The 22,637-nt window shown below is 43.3% G+C and overlaps 2 protein-coding genes across 2 annotated transcripts in view; one reads left to right on the forward strand and one right to left on the reverse strand.

Annotated features, from left to right (window-relative positions):
- Positions 1–1,138: 1,138 nt before the first annotated feature.
- noc3l (NOC3-like DNA replication regulator) lies at positions 1,139–12,946 on the forward strand. The gene is made up of 21 exons (XM_036532853.1): positions 1,139–1,303; positions 1,828–2,032; positions 2,230–2,356; positions 2,955–3,112; positions 3,474–3,542; positions 3,803–3,933; positions 4,275–4,436; positions 4,529–4,622; positions 5,046–5,221; positions 5,934–6,062; positions 6,286–6,417; positions 6,960–7,040; positions 7,268–7,368; positions 7,692–7,764; positions 7,888–7,951; positions 8,129–8,200; positions 8,604–8,785; positions 9,182–9,310; positions 11,497–11,594; positions 12,597–12,681; positions 12,781–12,946. Exons 1-21 carry the CDS (start codon positions 1,295–1,297, stop codon positions 12,916–12,918), a joined length of 2,415 nt encoding a protein of 804 aa, XP_036388746.1. The 5' UTR covers positions 1,139–1,294; the 3' UTR covers positions 12,919–12,946.
- A 3,564-nt stretch (positions 12,947–16,510) lies between these two features.
- Positions 16,511–22,637, reverse strand: part of plce1 (phospholipase C, epsilon 1) — a 67,701-nt gene continuing 61,574 nt past the window's right edge. Inside the window, exons 28-34 of the mRNA XM_036549585.1 lie at positions 22,233–22,351; positions 21,349–21,477; positions 20,697–20,894; positions 19,590–19,751; positions 18,891–19,109; positions 17,826–17,940; positions 16,511–16,966 (exon numbers count right to left, since the gene is read on the reverse strand). Of these exons, the coding sequence (XP_036405478.1) occupies positions 16,806–16,966; positions 17,826–17,940; positions 18,891–19,109; positions 19,590–19,751; positions 20,697–20,894; positions 21,349–21,477; positions 22,233–22,351 (1,103 nt within the window). The 3' untranslated portion in view covers positions 16,511–16,805. The remainder of the gene's footprint in view (positions 16,967–17,825; positions 17,941–18,890; positions 19,110–19,589; positions 19,752–20,696; positions 20,895–21,348; positions 21,478–22,232; positions 22,352–22,637) is intronic.

A 22,637-nucleotide genomic window follows, 5' to 3' on the forward strand; every position in this document is an offset into this window, starting at 1 on the left:
CCTTAGAGCAAAGAAAGAAGAATACCCTAAAAGATATTGGAGTAGGTATAAAGATAACTAGGACACCCCTTTAGTGCAGGGGTGAACCACCTGTGGCCGTTTAGAGCTTCTTGTGTGGCCCCTGAAATGAGGAGAAAAACATCATCATGAATCATATGAAAGCTATGATCACAAATGCATTGTTGCATCCTATAAAAGGGCAAATGTTTTTACAAACATGAGGGTGTCACTTAGGTTATTCCTTTTATTTCAGCACACGCACAAACCCAGTTTAAATGTAGTGTATGGTTAGCAAGATATCCATCCCATCATTTCTAATTTGAAGTGTAATTTGTAGTGTGAAAAATAATTTCACATAATTTTTTTTTTTTTTTTTTAATATTTCCACACTTAAAATAGAAGTGATGGTAAATAATAAAAAAAACACCTGATAGGTTACAGTATGATAAATGAATTGGGTTCTAAAATTCTGAAGCCAATATTTCTGTGGTCATTTGACAAGGACGTCAGAAAAGTCTGCCTGTTACACGGGGTCACAGGGACGGCCTGACGCAGAAAATAAGCATCCGCTTAGGGCCCCCGTGGCCACCAGAGGGCCCCCAAGAGCCGTGGTTAACTTGTTTACAGTAAGTGTATTGTCTGCTGGTTTATTTTTTTACTTCTCAGTACACCACGTTCAGTATGCCACTTAGTACTGTATCACTTTGAATCTCAAAGTTCAAATTAACACCAGAAATCTCTTGTGAGTTTGCTACTTTTTAAGATTAAAAGAAGGTTAAAAACATGCCAGGCTGACATAGGTATGATAGCAACACAGCTACAACTAATAAAATTGATAATGGATATATTAGATGTACAGTAGGAGAGCGAATGATCAAGCATTGACAATAGTCAATAATACTGGCGGTGCCAAGGCGGTGGGGGGCCCCCAAATCAAATTCTGTTTGGGGCCCCATAAAGGCTTGGGCTGGCCCTGCGGGGTCACCTTTGTTACCCCTGCCTTTCTGTTTCTGAAATCACGGAGAAGAGTCATCCTAGCCACACAGCGGCGGTGTGCTTGTACGTACGTGGTCCTGAAGCTATGATTCTTCGCTGGTCTCATAATATCATACGCCACTTCCGGTTCGACGGAAGGAAACACGTGTGTGGCATTACTTGCTGCACTAAGTCTGCGTCTTGGTGGTAACTGTATTGATAATATTGGTTAGTACATAGCATAAAGCTATAACGTATGAATAATCATATATTGTAAGCAGAGTATCATCGGTTGGTTTCTGGGGACGGTTTATTCAAAATGGGACCGGTAAGTTCCTCTTCATTAACCAGCATGTAACATTTGCTTGCTTGCTAGGTCGTTAGCAGTAGCTAGCTAGTCAGCTGTATGAACATCTAGCTATATTTTCATAGCTGCTAGGCAGCTACATTGCATGTTTATATAGACACACCGAGATGTTTCTGAAATCGAGTAAGTCAAGTGATGTTTAGTTATAGCTGCTGTCATTGAGGAAGAGTTATCTGTTACCAATTCTGCATTTTCAATACCTTGTTAATTTCAGATCACATACTGTTGCTGTTATCTGTCATGTATTGACATCAGTCTGCTTGTTAGATAGCTAAGTTGTGTATCTGGCTGGCGAGTTGACTGACCTTTTGCAGAAGTTGCACATACCTAGTTAACTGAGGTTATCAGAGTATCTACCGAGCATAGCGAGATATAGCTACCATATTTTATTTCCGGTAGTAGCTGAGCTTGTCTCAATAAATTCTGAACCGTTATCGGTGCAGGCGTTAGCCACGGGCATTCTAACGTCGTACTTTTATCCACAGCCGAGGAGCAAGAAGAGGAAGCCAAGCTTCCGTAAGTTGCTGAAAACAAGCAACGTGAAGCTTGAAAACAAACTGAAGAACCGTCAGTTCAAGCAGCAAAGCACTGCCAAAAAGTACCGCAAGGAACAGAAGAAACTCCGTCAAGCTCTGAAAGATGCGTCCGGCAGAATCCCAGAGCCCCTGGAGCGCTACAAGAAAAAGCCAGGTTTTTATGCGCCTTATTTGCTCATCAAGACCGTTGTGAACCTTACTTGATCTGGTGTCAGTATGACGTGCCCATAGTTCTTTCATAGAGTGCTAGGACTGCTTATTATGTTCTAGTGCATCGCAAATGAAACGGAGGTGAGAGGCTTCTTTGCAAACCGTGCTGTGTTATCCTGACAATGTCTCTGTGCTGTGCAGAGGAGGAAGAAGATGAGGAGGAGTTTGAGGAGTCCCTTCCAGTTGACATGATGGATGAGGATGACCTGGAGCAGATGAAGGCCATGGCCCAGAAAGCCTCCTTCCTCACCAGAGACCTCTCTTCTTGGTATGAGTTCCCCTCGGTCAGCTGACCCAGAATCTGTCAAGTGCTTGCTGCTGCTTTTTTTGATTTGACCCCATGTTACTGTACGATTACTTGGGAAATAGCACAGTATGTCATGCAAGCTGTAAAATAACCTTCTCAGTTTGCTTCTTGTGGCGTTTATGTTTTTGAGAAAATGTCCATATGCCATATGTGTTTCAAATGAGTTGAATGTTACTGTTACAAATAACTTGTTTCCTGTGATGTGTACAAAGATCTAGTGACTGTGATGTATGGTAGTACACTTGGCTTCCCTTCTCTAGTCAGGTTGCACAAGTTAACTTAGGTCTTGAATAGTGTTATGCTCATACTGGTCTGGGAGGGTTGTTAGGCTGGTGTGACACTATTGCTTATTCAACTTGAATAGATGTACTTCTGTTCTTTTGTGCTGGAAGTTGCCCTGGATAAGAGTATCTGCTAAATGAATGCAATGTCATGTAATGTAAATGTGTAAAGATTTATAAAAACAAATTAATTTTCATGGTAACAGAAGGATGAGTAACATGCTAATTCTGTAAGTGATGAAGACCGACTGCTGTTTGTGTGTTCCATTTTAATTTAGCGAGCCAGTGCACGCAAAAAAACGCAAGTCGGACAACGTCGTGGAGTCGTACGAGAAGATGCCACGGAAGATGCAGAGGCAGGAGGAGAAGGAAGTGATCCACCTCCTGCCAATCAAGGACAAGACGGGCATTATCCCTCAGACCATGGAGAAACCAGGTGTGGACGCAAAGCCCGCCCCACAGGGCGTAGTGGGAGATGACCGGATTTTCTGTCATGACCGGACATTCAGCTCCTGCGTCTCCTCCTTCCTGCGTGTTGGAGGTTCCAGTTGGTAACAGGAGGTTCTAGTGGTGCCTGTGTTCCTGTGCATTCCCATATTTGATGTCCTGTTTTAAACCGCACACCTTCAAGCATATTTTGTGACAAGCCCACCAGTTTTCAGTATGACACACTGAGCTGACTACCTGGTTCATATGTAAACAGTGTGTGGTGTGGCATTTCCTTTCAGAACAGTGGCAGCTCATTCAGCTCACTTCTGTCCTGTGATGTGTGCAACATGGTGTTTTGCTTCTTTCAGTTGTGCGGAAAGCAGAGGAAGAGGAGGAGGTAGAGGGTGAGCCAGCAGAGGATGACAGTTCTCAGTACGGTAATTGCGTGATTTCCATTTCCTGTAAATGCTTCTGTTCCTTTAAAGGTCGTAACAAGTTATCGTTTAAGAGCAGCCCTACAGTACGATTATTTCCAGTTAAACGTTGTGTACATTTTTCATCTGAGGCTCGTTTGATTTGTTACTAGATTTCCAAACCCAACATGAATTGTCTGCATGCTGATGTGGCTCACGTCCTCAGTATTCACTGTGATAAGTAACCCATATTGACAGTGTGTTGTGGGTGTTTCTGTCCACAGTACTCGAGACTGAGGCAATGTCTGCTCTGAGCCCTCAGCAACAGCTGCAGCTGCGTAGACAAAGGCTGGAGGACAGGAAGCTGCGCATCGCTGGGTTGGGCTCAGCCATCCTGTCAGACCCCATCAGCAACGTAAGAGGCCGCACATTGACCCTTCCATTTCTGAAGCACTCGTTGAGCTCCTTTGGTACACAGGAAGCAGCTCTACATTCAGTAGTGTACATCCCTCATTGACTGACAGAGATTTCTTCATTTAACTGAGTGTCCCCTGCACTAGCAATGTGCTTGGAACATAACAGTTTCAATAAACTGTTGTTTCCAGTAGAATTTAAGGTTTTAGCTGGTTTTGCAGATTCTGACAATGTTTGTGGCTTGAGGACGGCTGCAGACCATACTGGATTTCAGTCCTCCAGGCCTAGAATGGAGAAGCAAAGCTCTATGGTACAAATATGGCCTGTGCTTCTCTTTGATAGATTAAGAGGTTGAAGGAGCTGCGCTCTATGCTGATGGAAACAGACCCTTGTGTTGCTGTGACGGTGAGAAAGCTGGTCATGGTCTCTCTGATGGAGGTCTTCAAGGACATTGTTCCCTCCTACAGAATCAGGCCATTAACAGAGGCTGAAAAAGCTACAAAGGTACCAGCTGATGTTCCATCTCTGGCATTTGAGTTTATGTCCATGTAAACCTCTGGTATGGAGTCATATTGGACTTATTGTTTTTTTTCCAGGTGAAAAAAGACACTCAGCAGCTGCGTGAGTTTGAAGAGGGCCTCGTCAGCCAGTACAAATTCTACCTGGAGAATCTGGAGCAAACAGTGAAAGGTTGTGAGATGTTAGCTTAGGCGTCTCTCTGTGATTCCACACCCAGCTGACAAATGCTCAAATCTGGGACTTCAGGGCTTTATAAAATGACAGACCTTTTTCACACTGACAAATAAGAGGACTTTGTTTATCAGAATACGTGAATGTTGAAGCTCTTGAAGAACGACGCCTTATTCAAACTGCCCAACACTAACCCGGGGAAAGTGTTACTTTTGTGCAGGGACTGTTGTCAGGATCAATTGTGTGTGACAGGCATTGTCGATGACATTGTGTGAAATGAGTCATTCGTTCTGCTGATCTGTGAGCAGACAGACAGTTGTTCTCCTGTTTGTCTGAGGTATTGCACGTGGTGATAAACAGTTGGTGGAATCTTGGACGATCCATGCGTTGGCACACTGCTACACTGTCTCTTTCCCCCTGCAGATTGGAAACAGAAGAAGAGGAAGAGGAGCGAGGCGGTGTCCCTGCAGGCCTACAAGGGCCTGGCGGAGGTGGCCATCAGGTGCACCTGCGAGCTTCTGGTGGCGCTGCCGCACTTTAACTTCCACAACAACATCATCGTCATGGTGGTGCCCCTGATGAACGACCCCTCCAAGAAGGTGAGCCTGTGAAGCGTGCATGCCAGGAGAGAAAGCTTGTGAGGGAAATCTGACACAGAAAGGAGGGGCAGCCGTCTGGAGTAACAGTGAACAGTGAGAACGGTGTTACCAGAAGGTCGTTGGTCCAGGGTGTAGGATGTGGTAATGATCTTCAGCTGTGTAGCATAGCGGCAAGGAGCAGAATTCGTAACCAAAAGGTCGCTGGTTCGGTTCGCTGCTGGGTCACTGCTGCTGTACCCTTGGGCAAGGTACTCAACCCAGAATTGCCTCAGTAAATATCCAGCTGTATAAATGGATAACATGTAAAAAAAATTGTAACTAATGTACGCTGCTCTGGATAAGAGTGTCAGCTAAATGACAAAAATGGAACATTATTTCAGTGATTATATTGATGTTGCTGAGCATAATGTGCATTGAAACCTGACAATTGTTCAAAAAATGTTAAAAAAGGATTTCAATGTCAGATCATCTTGTGTCAGGTTCAGCAGAATCCAGTGGTTTTGTTGTAGTGACATGTGTATTCAAGAGGCCATTTGAATGCGCAGCTTCCAGCAGTACAAATGTCCGTGAGAAATAGTATAAATTGATAGCCACAGGAAACACAGTTTTCATGGTAAGATTAATTGACTGAAGAAGTGAATGAGTAGGAGGAATCCTGATCTAGCCGTTGTGGTCCTTACATCCTTTGTGTCTTTGCTCCTTTGCTTTGCAGGTGTCTGACATGTGCTGCGAAGCTGTGAGGAAGCTGCTTAGACAGGACAAAGTGGGCCACGCGTCTTTAGGAATGGTAAAGGTCATCTCTGGCCTGGTGAAGAGCAGGAACTACGAGGTCAGGCCAGAGGTAGGTTCCCTTTTTGACTCCAGGGACCACATTCGTCTGTGTATTAACTTGGAGGAAGATAACAAAGAGAAATACTTCAAGCTGGACTTTCTATTTGTTGGATACAATTTTGTACTTTTTTACTGGTAACCATCACCCACTCTGATTGGCTGAATTGATTGCCCACACTGTTTGAAGGTTGTCTTAACTGAAGATTACGACTTTCTTATCCCTCACATGGCAGGTTCTGAAAACCCTTCTGTGCTTGAGAATAAAGGAGGTTGAAATGAAGAAAGATGCTGAGGACATCGCCCCTAAAAAGAAATTCATGACCTTTAAGGAGAAGAGGAAGAACCTGTCAAGAATGCAGAGGAAGGTCTGTCCACTGCCTCTGCCTGTTTACACAAGGAGTGTAATGAAGTGTATTTGTGTAACGCATTTTGTCCATCTTAGGGAGGTCAAAGTGCTTTACAGTGAAAGCAGGGGGCATGCAGTTTAACCATCACCAGAGCTTTTCAGTGCAATTGAATGAATCTATACATACATTTACATTTACTCATTTGGCAGATGCTTTTATCCAAAGTGACTTACAAGTGAGGCAGAGTACACCACTAGCAAAATGCCAAATAAGGAATCAACAATATTAGAAGCGCTGCATGACCAAGTTTCAATAGTTGGCCAGACAAGGTACAAGCTAGCTGGTGGAGATACAGTATGAGTGCATGAAACCATAGATTTGAATTTTTTATAAGGAGAACAAAGTGTAAGATATAAAAGATTGCTGTAGGCGGTAGTGTTTCTGGTGTTCAGGTGAGTGTGGAAGAGCTGTGTCTTCAGATGGAAGTTCATTCCACCTTAGGTGGACAATCGCGGAGAAAGTTCTGGATAGTGACTCTCTCCTTTCTCTCCCGCTCCTAGTGGAAGAAAGCAGAGGAGAAGCTGGAGAAGGAACTCCTGGAGGCCGAGGCGTCGGAAAGCAAAGAAAAGAAGCTGAAGCTGGTGAGCGACCCTCAGCTTCAGCGTGTGTTGGCTATGGAAAAATCACGCTGTGCTCGAGCTGTACATTTCTCATCACGACTTTATGCAAAAACATCAGCAGTATTTCCTGCTGCTCCTCTTCACCTGATAATGATCATGTGCTTCAATGCAGCGCTCGCCTCCAATGTCAGTGTAACCAAATTTTGTGTTTATGTACCGAGCCTGAATGCATTTTGTCTTCTCCACAGCACACAGAGACGCTGAACATTGTGTTCCTCATATACTTCAGGATACTGAAGAAAGCCCAGAAGTCCGTTCTGCTTCCCTCTGTCTTAGAGGGCCTTGCAAAGTAAGGGAGTTTTTAGCGTCAGGGTCAGATGCTGACGTCAGTAAGCAGTAGTGTGGTGTAGTGGTAAGAAATATGGCTTGTAACCTAAAGGTTGCTGGTTCGATTCCCTGCTGGATACTGCTGCTGTACCCTTGGGCAAGGTACCTACAATTGCCTCAGTAAATATCCAGCTGTATAAATGGAGAAAAATGTAGCAGCTTATGTAAATTGCTCTGGATAAGAGCATCTGGTAAATGACAGTAATGTAATGTAATGTGCTGGGTGTCACCCATCCACTTCATGGCTCTGAACAATGTCGATAACCAACCTTCCCTTTCTGTAAGGTTTGCCCACCTCATAAATCTGGAGTTCTTTGACGATTTGTTGACGGTGCTCCATAACCTCATCGAATCAGGGGTGAGTGGAGCTAGACTTTTTTTCAGATGCTTTAGTTTCTACTCATCATCGGCTTTGAATAAAAACATTGCAATAGCATTTCCTGCATTGGGAATGTTTGCCTGATGAGGTTTCTCTGTAAAGGATCTGTCCTACCGGGAGAGCCTCCACTGTATTCAGACGTCCTTCACCATCCTCTCTGGTCAAGGTCAGTAGCAGAAAGACTGTAGATTGAAACATTGTGTTTCATCGTTCAATAGATGCGAATATAGAAGTTCTAACAGTGTGCAAGGGACTAGTCCATTGTCAGCAGTGGTTTCATGCCTTGTGCTGTTTGTACTGTGGAGCCTCTTTGACGGCTGATGAACTTCCTCTCTGTAAACAGGCGATGTCCTCAACATCGACCCCTTAAAGTTCTACAGCCACTTGTACAAAACGCTCTTCCTCCTGCACGCAGGTAAGGTACCTGGTCACATGTGGTTGACTCAGAGCGTGCCGTGCTGTGTGATACCTAAAACAGATCTAGTGGTGTAATGCACTCGTGTCTCTACCAGCTAGCTTGTACCTTGCCTGGCCAGCTACTGAAACCTGGTCAAGCAAGCACTTCTGATATCGTTGATTCCATATATGGCTTTTTGCTTGGGTTATATCCTCCTCACTTGTAAGTCGCCTTGGATAAAAGCCTCTGCCCAATGAATAAGTAAATAAATGTAAATGTAAACCTAGGCCCAGTGCGTCTGTAGTATGTAGCAATAAGCCGACGTTGCGGCGTGTCTGCTGTTGAGAGCCGATCCTTCTGTGGTTGAGGGGTTGAAGAGCCCCTTCACACATGAACTCTGTGGCGTCCCTGGGCCCCGCAGGAGCGTCGAACGAGGACGTCGCCATCGTGCTGCAGTGCCTGGACGTCATGCTGGCGAAGCGGCGGAAGCAGGTCACCCTGCAGAGGGCGCTGGCCTTCGTCAAGCGGCTGAGCACGCTCAGTCTGCACGTGCTGCCCAACTCCAGTGTGGGCATCCTGGCGTCCAACAGGACGCTGATGCACGTGAGTGGCACCCGTACGGGAAGTTTAGTCTACCACAGCCGTCACATGTAAGCATACAAATGTCTGCTGTGGGGTATATCTGTAAACTGTTAAGATTAATTCCTGAAGGTAGCAGCCTTTAAATGTGCTTTTAAGAACTATCGCTTTATGTGTCCTCAGTGAATTATGGAGCTGTCTTTGAAGTGTTGCAGAACGTGTCTGGCGTGTGGTGGTGGGTGGTAGTTGGAACGGAATGGATGGAATGGAGCTTGTGACTCTGAGGCAGTTCCTGTCTTTATAGACCTTCCCTGAACGCAGCAGCCTCTCTCTTCCTTATATGCGATATCACATGTAACTCCACCTTCCCTTAGCGTGACATACTGTTTTGTACCACTGAAACGTTCGCTCTCTTTGTAGACCTTCCCCAAGTGTGACATCCTGCTGGATAACGAGGCCCAGGGCAGTGGCGTGTACCTGCCGGAAATGGACGAGCCGGAGTACTGCAATCCTCACAACACTGCACTGTGGGAGCTGCACACAGTCAGGGTGGGCTGTACTGGACAGGACACACACACACACACAATACATATATGTATATATGTATATATATATACTATACACACACACACACACACACACACAGAGCAGAGTGGACTTTCTCTCTGTCTCTCTCTCTCACACACGCACACACATAGGAGAATGAATGTTCGTTCTAGAGGTCGACCGCTTTTCTCTGGCCGATGCCGATCTTTAGAAATCAGGGCAGCCGATGACCGATACATGATGCCGATTTTTTTTGGCCGATTTTCTTTTTTTTTTTCCCTTCATCTGATAAAATATAACAGTTAAGTAATTAGAAGTGATACAGAAAATTGCTTAAATTAAACATTTATTGAACAACACTTATGGCCTGCCTCTCCAATCTGCATTTTCCATCTGCTTTGCATTGCACTTGTAAATAAAACTTTTAAATAAAAATAATGTATACGTTAAATACATTAAAGGTTGGAGACCCCTGGCCTAGAACAATAATGGATTCAATCATTGAAAGCTATTTTAGACGTGGATTCACAAATCGTGAAATTCTAGGGCTTTTAGATGACATACGTAGTATGAAAATAAGCCTCCGACCCTAGAAAGAACGCTACAAGATCCACTGACATTATGGTAGTCACACTGACATTGTCGTGACAATAGTCAATGTACTGTATGTCATCTCGGTATTTCAGTGTTCGGAGAGACTATAAATGATATTGACAGCTATGTTTTATTCAAACGGAATCTCTGGATGGCTCTGTCTCGCACCCTTCTCTGCTGTTTACCGTAAGCGGCACCAGAGATCAGACACAGTAAGGGCCTGGCATTCACACTAAACTCTGTTGCGCGTAGCCTAACCCCAAACGATTAGATAGGATCTTAAAATAGTATCTCATTATTTTGACATATTATCTCAATATTTAGACATAACTATCTCAATATTTCGAGATAGTATCTCTAAATAAAGACATACTATCTCAAAATAATGAGATACTATCTGTAAATAATGACATACTATCTCAAAATAACGACATATTATCTCTAAATAATGATACTGTCTGTAAATAACGAGATGATATCTCTAAATAACGAGTTGTGATCTGATTTTTTTTTTTCTTTTAAGTGGCGGAAACGGGCTTCCATACAGTTGGCTACAATGTAATCAAGCTTTCAAAACGGTCTGTTTTCCCCGCCATCGTTACTAAGAGCAGAAGCTCTGTGTCTGAACAAGGCACTGCTGCAGCATGTGAGAGCTGCTCCGCCTCACACGCAGCCTCCGAGGGAGAGAAATTCTTCGGTACAAAAACGGAATTGATAACGTCGAAGCTTATCTATACGACGCAGGCTACTTTAATAATTTAGCCACAGGGCTCGTTACCAGGTTTTGGTACCCGTGCCTACCTGTAAACTACAGCTGGTTGAAGGCTCGCTATCAATACAGTTCCAGAGTAGCCTAATGTTATTCGCATTCTCTCTTCAAAAGTAACATATCATATTTAACCAATAAAATATATAGGGCTAGATTAAGAACGAAAGGTAAGAATTTAAGTCTTATCGTTTTCTTAGGAAGTGACCAGGTAGTTCTCTTCAAAAAGTTTGCATGTAGAGGGGAACATCACAGGGGTGATCTGATTGCCACAAGAGGCAGCGTCTCACGTGTTCCACAACAACAACGCTTAGCTGCCCGCGTATGCGCCTGCCTATTAATCGGCTTAATATGCAGCACAATTGGCCGATGCCAGTTATTTAAAAAATGCCAAAAATCGGCCGGCCGATCAATCGGTCGACCTCTAGTTCATTCTAATAGACAAAGCTGAATGGACATATGAACATGCATACACTGAACAATAGCCACACACTTGGCATGACATTTGGCACAAATGCATACATTGGAAACTTGCAGTTGCTGGAAAATGCAAATGCTGCACAATGAACAGGCATATATGCACAAAACAATGGACAGACATGCATGGGATCAGGCTGAATGTAACCCACCTACAAAGTGGACTGGAACTCACGGGATATTTCATACCCTCTGCACCCTTCACTTTCTCCTACTAACAATTTAGAAGTGATTGGCAGTACACCAGCCTCTGCATCTCATGTTTGGATCTTTCATTCAGTATTTGGCATGTCCTCTCTGTAAAAGAGCAATAGTTGAACGATGCGGTGGTGTTTGTGTCTTTGTGTTACAGAGACACTACCATCCCGTGGTGAGGAAGTTTGCGTTTCACCTCATGGCAGGAGCTCCCAGTGAAGGCTCTGGTGCACTCAACACAGAGCTCAGCAGGAGGTGAGGGGCGGGATCAATAAACACCTCTTCTGCCGACTGCCGCCACAGAACAGTCAGCATACTAGCTCCCTTACACTGGCATTGAGGTCAATAATATGAAACCCTGTCATTTTAGAAAGCCCAGTAATTATACATGTACTTTTTTTGTTCAGTTTGTGTAGGTACAAAGGTTGCTGTGTTCTTTTTTTAAAGCTGGAGATGTTAACAACTCTCAAAGCATACGGTTTACCATGAACGGCCATTTTTCTAAACATTAGGAATAAGGAATATTAAACATTTTCAGATTTACAGTATGTTTTTTTCATTACAGATTTCGCACAATAAAAAAAAAATAAAAATTAATGCCAAGAGTAGCTTCCCAAAATTATGGAATGAGAGGTCAGCAATTTCTTTTTAGACACAAAAATGACAGGGAGGGGTGAAGTAGAAGGTTTTGAAATGATGTAGCTAGGGCGCTCAGTCCCTGTTAGACAGCGTGCAGTGTTGTAATGGTGGTACAGTTCCAGTGCTGCGTGGTATCAGTTCACAGAAAACAAAGACAACACACTCAAGAGGCTTAGTGGTGCATAGCTGAACCCGTGAGGACACACTAGCTACTTGCATGACCACCTTAAAATATATCCTCTGGTATCTCAGCTGACCTAGATGTACGGCTAAGAGCAGTTGTGTTGAGAGGGTCAAAAAACTTTTTTCCCCCACTTTCACTGCACAGTAAAAGTTTTAATGGCAGTGTCTTCTTGTTAATGAAAATACCACTGCACATGCACAGACAAGATGATGTGAATTCTGTTCATTATGTTAAAGTGCGCTGAACATTGTTTTAAATATTACATTAATAGTGCATAACATCTGAAGTGGGTTGTCTAAATTTGTCAGTTTTGCCATATACAGCAGGCTTAATGGCATTTCATGAAAAGCCATTGTTGATGGGCAAATTGTATAAATGTATAAATTTATGCCAAGGTGTAAATATGAGTGTAGTAATCATCTTTCTGAATTCAGGTCCCCAGTAGATTTGTTTGAAGATTACAGTGCCAAGGACATGACATTCAACCCTCCTGTGTCAGCACCCTCCACAAAGAAAAAGGTACGGTTTCCCAGGCAGGAGAGAGTGGCGTCCTCTTTTGATACTGTAAAACTACTGTCATCCCCTGTTTCTGACTTTCACTGTGGTCTTGTGTGTCAGGATCACTTCACGACAGGTCATGCGTTATTGGATGACAAGTTGAGGAAACAGATCGATGATATTCTCCAAACAGAAGCCGCCCCCGCAGGGTTGGACTTTGCCACAGATCTAAGGCACAAAGGCGAAGTTCACACTTAAAATGGAACCTCACACCAATAACTGGAGGGAAGGCTGCTCCAACATTACCTTTTATAAACAATGTCAATAAAGTGCAGTTTATTATCTTTTCAGTGTCTTTTCTGATTTTGTGTGCAAATGTTGTCATCTTTTTTGTCCAGCTTGTTTCATGTCAGATATTAGCTCATACAGGTAGTTGTACCTGTATTCTTTAGTGTAAAGAAAATTAATAGCTGTATATATGTGCATCTTAAAAACAAAAGTGATAACATCTCACAAAATGTATTTTGCCATATTTTAAAAAAGTAAAATTGCAAGGTTAAAATAATGTTTGCAGTTTTTACAGTCTTTTGATTAGAATTAAGTGCAGTTCCAGACCTACACAATCTATGTCTTGCAACAAAAACATTGCACAAAAATTGAATCGGGTACCGGCTTCCATTTTAACACTGAATATATGCAACACTCTGGGGGCCTTAATTTCTGATCTGGTACATGAACATGAGACTGCTGCCACTGCTCAGGAAATCTGTTCAGTATTGTTGTGCACCTCTAGGGGTCGCTAGTGGGACATCAAACCCATGAGATCACCACACTTTCTCAGAAAGATGACCCATAAGCAAGCAGTCTCACTGTGGAGGGAAAAAATGAACCCAATATGGTAACTAATGTCACACTGTCCAGTCCACTCTCCATCCATCCACTCTCCACTACTCCTGTGATTATCACCAAAAAGGAGCAATATATTGCAATTTGGTTTCTTCCTAAATGAAATATATTCAGGGAGGATACTATACTTCACATTACTTTTCACCCAGGTGAATCCAGTACCAGTTCCCCCCACTAACCTCTAACCATCTCAACCTTTATTCAGAAATTGTATTACTAAATATACTTTATTAAAGAGAGGACATTATTCCCAAAGACACTAGACAGCATGCTCCATTGACTTCTCTGAGACAAAGTACTGGTACTATTTATTTCCATAATGTGGCACAATAAATTCAAATCTTTCAAGTCAACAAAGTAGTCAAATATTGTCACATGAACTGCATTCAGCAAGATGTTAATGGTCCATTTAAAGAAACAAAAAGTGGTTAAGAGTTAATCAAAGATAAAAAGTGGGTTTTTCATTTTTCTAACATACTACTCTGCATGTATGCTAAATAAAATTAACGTACTGAAATGTATTTCCTTTACGAAAGAGTAACAGTATAACATTTCTAAATCTAAAAATGTTAAAAAAAAAAAAAAATCTGTTGATAAGGAGTAAAAACTGGACAAGAATGATGAATTGTGAAATGCAAAAGATAAAGAATCATAAAATAAGATCCTAAAATACCACTATGAAATTAATATATTGCCTATTATTACAAACACTTGACAAAAGAAGTTCACCATCTATAAAGTTCAATTGAAAAATCTTATACATGTGAACTGTACAAAAGACAGAAGGATAACAAATAGGTTGAAAGAGGATCCAACCCCAAATAAATTAAATACATTCATTAATTTTTAAATAGTTTCTCTACAGTTACACTAAACATTATAAAGAGCTATGTACACATCTGACTATATAGAATACATAGCCAGCCAGGGCTACAACATCAAATAAATTAAAAATTGCATTGAAGTATATGAAGAAAACCTAGTTGGGACTAAGCTGAGAAATAAATGTAATCTTACAACTGAGGTGTGCATGTTTTTGGAAAATAAAAACAGGACAACCACTTCCAAAGAACAGTTTACAGGAAAATATGGTACAACATGTGACACAAATGTGTTGTCCACATGGTTTCATAGTGGAAAACACAGTCTTGGAACCCATAGGAGTAAAATATATATATATAAAAAAAAACTGGGCATCTGAACTGATGCAGTGTGCTAAAGATCAAGTAGAGCGGTAGACAAAAAAAAAAGAAAAACAGAACACAAAGTTCTCTCATGTTATTACATTTGAGTTGAACCCCATGATATTCTATAATGCCCCTGAAAGGTTGTTTCAAATGTGCCAGGCTAATTAGGGCACAGGTGGATGGCAACAAAACAATAACGCAGAACAATTCATATCAAAAGGGAGATTAAAATGGAGCCTGCTTTGCAGACCTTCACATCTTTTAAAAACGAGGAAAAATAACAAAGGTGTGGAGAGAAACAGACTGACCCCAAGAGTGCCAGTCATGCAATTATGATCCACAACCGCAGTCTGGTCCTGGAGGCCTGGCATTCTGAGGGTCTTAGAGGTACCTTTCAATTAGCAAGTGATTTACTCCTGAACCAGCATCTAGCTTTACTGCCCATTCAAACATACGTCAATTAATTAAGAACAAAAAAAAAAAAACCCACAACCTCTGTGGGCCTCCAGGACTGGAACTGCCGACCATTAGTGTTTAGCCATCATTAGCGGAGAACTCTGTCTGGTTGTTTGCGTCACCATCTCTGAAAATAGAGGATCGTTTTTGGAGGCTTACAGGTCGTGGTTCGGAATGCTCCATCATCCATATAAGTACTTCACTCAACTCATAAAACTAAATTTCCAGAGTTCTCCTTAAGATATATTGCAAGCAAAGCTATTAAAAGTACATTTTAAAAAAAGTGAAAAATGAAACAAAATGAAATGAAAAAAAAATTAAGGTAGCATTTCTTTTCACCAACTCAAGATTACGGTAATGACTAAAATTCAATCAATGTGTCATTGAGAAAAACAAATTAAATAGTCGTTAAGCAATCAATCATCTATTAGTCAATTAACAAAATGCACATAGTGAAACTGGGGGGGGTGTCTTCAAAATTAAATGTTATCTAGGAATTCTTTAAATTGATCAGTCTCATTCATTTTTCAAATCTTGAACAAAAATAAATTGGGAAATGCTGTTTACTCACTGCAAACCATGCATGTTTCTGTTGGTGACTTTAATCGATAGCTATTTAAGGATAAAAGGCTTTTCAAAGATGAGGGTGCCACCACACCCTGCTGTGGCAGACACGCCCTGACGGGAACAGAGGCTTTGTTGGCTAGCCTCATCTTTTCATATTTATTAAAAAAAAAACAAAAAAAAAAACAATATAAAAATCTGATACATTCAGATGGACTGGGGACTGAACCGACATTTTCACAGTTAATGTATCCACTGTCCAAATGAGCAGCATTATTATGGAGAATACAAATATTGATGCCTTATGGTGATACTGCATCTCTTTCAAAAACGGTTTTACCAATGAATAATGTCATACCCATGCACAAATTTGAATTCTGTGGAAACCCATGTCAACCTTTTGAGGAAAGCTGTTAACACTGATAGCTTAGAAAAATAAGCCCCAAGCAGTTGCTGTAACAACAGGACTACTGTACGTTCAATACCCAAATGACAAAGTGCAAACGTTAAGAATAAACAAAGAAATACACAAACGTATCTTTTACAGTACTCTGAAAACAGGGACACAAAGGGATTCAAACAAGCCAGCTTGTTGGCCACCTTCTCAGCGTCCTTGTTACTGTTAGGAGAGAGAGCGGAGATGGACTGTCCTCGTCCTCGTGGAAAGCCATGGACACTCCTTCAAATGAGCCCGACAGACCCACACAATGCACTCAGCCAGACTGAGCGCAGACAAACAGCCTCCCAGTGCTCCCAAATTTCCCAGACGCCCCTTATATGGGAGGGGCAAAAACAGGCTGACCCTTAAGAGAGCCGCTGAAGGTTCCACTCCCTTCTTCACCGCAACCTCCCTCAACCACACTGTGGGGGCCGGAGCAGCACCCGGGTGAAGACGCTTGCCTTGCCCCGCATCGCATCCCAAAAATCTGCCTACTCGTAGCCGCTGGGAAATGCAGGTGAGCGGGGGGTGAGCCTCCTCCTCACTAGGCCTGCCTCTCAGGTGAAATTCAAACCATGTGTGGAGCTAGGGGCTCATTTGGGCAGTTTCCAGTTTCGCAGCAGAGGAAAGGGCCAGGGGAGTGAGGAGGGGGCTGTGGGGCGGGGCCTGTGTCGTGCGGGGTCATTTCCCATGAGTCTCTCTGCCTCCAACCTGCCCTCCACCACCAAGGCCTTCAGTCCGTCAGAGAAGCTTCCTGAGGGTGGAGAGACGAAGACAGTGCAGTGTGAGGACAGGGCTAGAGCCAGTGTGCACATGCACACCCACAAACATGAGCATAAACACACGATTGAATATGCGCATAATCCCACAGATACGCATGCATTCACACACACGCACACACGCATACACTCACAACAAACACATATGTGCACATCTTCAGATTTAACGATGACATAAAGCTGAAAGATGCAACATTAGATGAAGTCTACATTACATAAAATGTTAATATTAACAATGTAATATTATTAATAATGTAATAATAACATCACAGTAAGTGAGGAAAATCAATAAATACATCAAATACACAGCTCAAATGGGGAATAAGGTACTTTATTACAACAAAATTACTCTGAAATGAGTCTGAAATAGTGCTGGGCTGTGCTCTTCTGTTCACCCGCAGCATCACCCTCAAGCAGTTAATTGCACTTCACCACTCTAAACCCATTAGTGCAACAAGTACGTGCGGACCAATACAACAAATACCTTGTGCGCTAGGTAGCCCTTTACCACATGTTAATTGTTACCACTCATGCTCCATTTCATTGCAGTTCAGCTGGGATTCAGTGATGTTAATTCAACTCAAAAAAAAAAATAAACAAACAACATTCACCTCTTGACAAGCCCTTGAGGAGCCTCAACGCCGCCAACAGTGTTGACGTGACGCCGTGGAACAACAACAGTGCGAAATACCCGGTCACCACCCCCCCCACCAGTGCAGAATGAGGACGGTGAGAGCGCGAGCCGTACCTGTAAGGGGCCGCATGCAACACGCTCCCGAGCTCAGTCGGAAGCCTCACTCAAGTGCAAGCCGCATGCAGCTCTGTCGTCCTTACTGTGCGCGCTCTCGGCCGCCGAGTGCGCCCCGCCCGACACGCTGCGGCTCCGGCCCGTCAGCTTCTTCAGCTCGCTGGCGAAGGAGATGCCCTTCCGCTTGTCCTCGCGAGCCGTCTGGGGCACACCGGGTCAAACGCACAGAGGAGAAGGTCTGTCATCAGCTCATCTTACTGTCAGCTATCATTGCTTTTATTTAAATTAAATTACATTGTTGTCATTTAGCAGATGCTCTTATCCAGAGTGACTTACATAGGTTACAGCTTTTACATGTTACCCTTTTATACAGCTGGATATTTACTGAGGCAGTTGTGGGTTAAGTACCTTGCCCAAGGGTACAGCTGCGGTGCTCGAGCGGGGAATCGAACCTGCAACCTTTCAGTTACAAGCCCTGCCCCATTACCACTATGCCACACTGCTGCCCAGTGTGTGTGCACCCATTCACGGGGACTTCCATTCGGTATGGTTTCACTAAGTATGCTGCATGTGGCTTACCCAGAAAGAGGAGGAATATCGAACTGCTAACAGGGTGAAGCATAACTGTCACTACACTGCATCTGCTTGATGTTTGGTCTTCCCGCCTTTCACTGTATCTAAAATCAAATAAGATCTGAAGACACAGCTCTTCTGTGCTCATCTGAACACCTGAAACACCACAACCTAAAGCAACTTCTTTTGTCTTAATCAAGTCTGTGGTTTCATGCACTCATATCTCTACCAGCTAGCTTGTACCTTGTCTGGTCAACTATTGAATCTTGGTCATGCAGCGCTTCTAATATTGTTGAGGACTCTTATGGCTTTTTGCTAGTGTTGCCTCACTGTAAGTCACTTTGGATAAAAACATCTGTCAAATGAATAAATGTAAATGTAATACTTGCCACCATACACCCAGAATCACAGTTATTCTTACCACAATGCCTTTAAAACATACACAAGTAAAATCTTCAAGAGACAAAGCTGTTCTTTCAGATGTCCCCACTATGGGCGCCCATGCACACCCACCCTGACTTTGCGGGTTACAGAAACATGTACACATTTTCAATTGTGTCCCACGGCTGATCCCTCACCTGCACCTGCTCTTTCAGCTTTAGGATGAACTTCCCCGCCCCCTTCCACTTGCTCTGGGCCTGGTACACACACTCGTGGTCGAAGAGGACACGCTGGAGGGGTTTGGCGGTGGACGCCTTCTTGTTGGCGGGCTCCTTGGACACCTCCTCCATCAGGACGTAGTCACTGGGGTTGGGGTTGCTCAGGATACTGCAAGAGTACTTGGCTTTGCTCAGGGTCTGCGGAAGACAGGAGGAAAATCACCTTTAATGGAACGAAGCAGCAGGTCAGATTTAGTGGTGGACATTTTCCTGTTGTTACACTACCGTCAGCAGAATTGGAAAATGTCTAAAACAAGCCCGGTATGTAAGTATGTCTCCTTCAAAGAAGGTGATTCCAGTAAAACAACATGCAATTTTTGCAAAGCAGAGTTATCTCATGGTGGCAGAGAGAAACGGTGTACAACATCATGGTTGCTTACCCACCTGTGTCTGACACATTGCCTGCAGTATAAGATTTGCACTGATTCAAGAAGGCCCATTAAAATGACCAATAGCAATGCCATTAATATGGCTGAGCCTGCCATAAAACTCTCAGGCACAGTAACAAAATGTGGCTCAAGTGATAATGCTGGACTTTACAGAGTAAAAGCTGCACACAGGACAGGACGTGCTGTGCAGGACGAGGTGATTTTCGGGACAGGGAGCAGCGCCGCTCACCTGCTGGATGATGTCCTGGGCAGTGCTGTAGCGCGGGGCTTTGATGACGGTGTGAGGCTGCTCGGGGGAGACATCGTGCACCTGGACGAAGAAGGTGTCATCCTCCGTGCCACTGCTCACCTCCTCCACGCCCTCCGGCACAGAGTTCCTTTCGTTTAGGTTCTGTCCGAGCATGCACACACAAACAGGGGTATTACTCCCAAACGCAACACATTCAAAAACCTGCGTCTTACTGTTTGCTATACACACTGTAGACCAGTGTTTCTCAAACCTCTCCTGGAGTACCCCTTGCCCTGCATGTTTTAGATCTCTCCCTGCTCCAACACAGCTGATTCAAATGATCAACTCGTTATGAACTCCTGAAGCTGCTTAATAACAAACTGATCATTTGAATCAGCTGTGTTGGAGCAGGGAGAGATGTAAAACATGCAGGACAAGGGGTACTCCAGGAGAGGTTTGAGAAACACTGCTGTAGACCGATGCCCAGTGCTGGTGAGCCGCTGGATTTGTGGAACTGTTCACAGTAGTTGCACACACTGAAGTGTAGGTTTCATTAGAATGCAGTAATCTAGCTGTGTTAACAGTGACTGATTAAAAAAAAAGAACAGTTTCCATTTACTTTGTTTATTTTAACTTGGACAAGCCTGGGGTGAATGGAACAGAGAGAACGCAAACATCTCCTTGTTTTCATCCAGTTGTGGCTTTTCATTGCAATACTGTGTGTCAATACAATTCAATTCATTATTTATAAACATGGGTGGCAGAGAGGAAAATCTATTTTGCACTGTAGGAGACTCTGCTTAAATCAGCCAGCAGAGTGCGCTCTATTAATGCTGACAGGCTAAATGGAAACATTTTGTACATAGGTGGAAAAGGGGTCATTTTCTATAAAACTGTATTTCAGGTAGAGTTGTGACATACATGAATGTTGTGACTAGTAACTTCCTCCCATGTAGCACTAAGCATGAACATATCAGCCTCTTTGTACACCGAAACACATGCCATGAAATGAAATGAAATGGGACAACAGTCTAACTCGGTGCAATGCATTTCCAGAGAGTTATTCAGGCCCGAAGGTGAGGAGTTTTAGTGCTGCTCAGTGCGTACCTCCTCCTTGGTTTTGAGGCAGATCCTGCCCACGTAGCCCTCCTCCGGGACCCAGCTGTTGACCGCTGCGAGAATCTCCTCTTCAGGCATCAGGGGGCGCTGTTGAGGTGGTTTCTTGCTGTCATTCCTCTCCTTTGACAGGGATACCTTCTCCTCTGACAGGAAGTAGTCTGAGGCATTTGCCGAGGAGGGGAGCAACTGAAGATAGGAAACCTGAATCAATCCTCACACTTCATTGGCAGGTAACACCATCAGTCTACCCATTGAAAGTGAAGGAATAGTTAAATAATAATCAAGTCAAAAGCTTCAGTCATATGGCATTCATAATATGGGTGAAAATTTTACAAAGAAAGCAGAACAAATTGCTTGTAAAGAGACAGCAAGGCAAATTAAAAATGAGCTTGTGTGAGCTGGTGTAAATTCTGTGATCTGGTTTAAATTACATGATCTGGTGTGAGCTGACGTAAACCATTAGGTCTGTTGTAAACTGATAGATGTGATGTGTGCTGGTGTAAACTTTGCGATCCGGTTTATACTATGTGAGCTGGTGTAAAGCGTTAGAGCTAGTGTAAGATAATGGATATGCTGTGAACCGCTATGATCCACTACATCCTGGTGTAAAGTGATGGACGTCGGGTGAGCCGGGACTCACGGTGCTCAGGAGCTGCCTGGCGGTGGTCTTCTCGCTCACAGACAGCACGGTGAAGGGCTCCGGGCCCGGGACTCCATGCACCGTCACCCTGTGCTGAGCCACCGCCCGGCGCTCCTCCGTGCTGAACAGCTGAGGGGGGAGTCGGAGACGCGTGCGAAACGTGAACTTGGACGCAAAAGAAACTGGAGGAATCTCTCTGCCTGCGCTTACTGTCTGTGAACTAGGCCTCCTCGACATGCCACGGATTCCGGAATGTTTCTGTACGCTCACCACTTCCTGACATTATGCTGCTTTGTGGCCAAATGAGCGGCAGCGTTTTATTATTGTCCAAACAGAAGCTTGACGTTTTCGGCTCCCTCGGCCAAGTACAGAAATTTGTGGCTAATAAAGCTACACATGCATGTTAGACTGATAAGAAAAATGTGCTCAATTGTTGTTATTACTGTAAAATTAAAGTTACTGTAGATTTGGTGAACCGAATAATCAAACCTGGCAAATGCCAAAGTATGTCCTTAAAATTCATTTTAAATAAATAATTACAGTAAAAGCCAGCTGCAGAAAAAAACAGCTGCTTTAAAATGGCAAGCTAAAACCAAAAGGACATACAGTAACTGATCGTGCAAATGTGAACATTTATTGATGTGTTTTTCTAGCATTTGCTTCTTAGGTATGGAACATACACAAGGCCTACACCGGCACTCAAGAGAGCACTAGGGAAAACTTATTTAAGAGCTATTCTTCTCAATTCGTCAATAAATGTCCACATTAGTAAGATTACACTTGAAGACATCACTCTCTTTCCTGGTAATCTTCATGAAACTACTGATTACCTCAGCACAGAGCACACTGATAGTGGTTTCTGAGAATGATTACAGGACACTCACCACAGAAGCAGGTATGGAGTTTCCCGTAGGATTTTCCTCCGTTCTCCGGCTGTATATGAACAGACTGGAAACCTCCAGGGCCTCGTTGTGCTGGTTCCTCAGCTGTAAGTGTCTGTAACCTGAAACAGCAGCAACATGAAATGATCAATGAATTTCACAGTAACGAGTTCTTAGCCATTGATGCTACATCTATCCAACGTCTCAAATTTAGAAAATTACATTTCCTGGACCCAACAAAAGACTATAAAGTCTTCAACAGGAAGTTTAGGACACTCCGATTCTGAAAATGGCCTGGGTTTGCATTTTCTATTAGCACCTCAGACAGCACAGTGTCCCCATCAGTGCAATGCAGCTCAGAGAACCATGCACAGGCCAAGTGTTATGTTGGTGTGGAAACACATTATT

This window comes from Megalops cyprinoides, chromosome 1, assembly GCF_013368585.1.
Source record: "Megalops cyprinoides isolate fMegCyp1 chromosome 1, fMegCyp1.pri, whole genome shotgun sequence".
Classification (NCBI taxonomy): Eukaryota; Metazoa; Chordata; class Actinopteri; order Elopiformes; family Megalopidae; genus Megalops; species Megalops cyprinoides.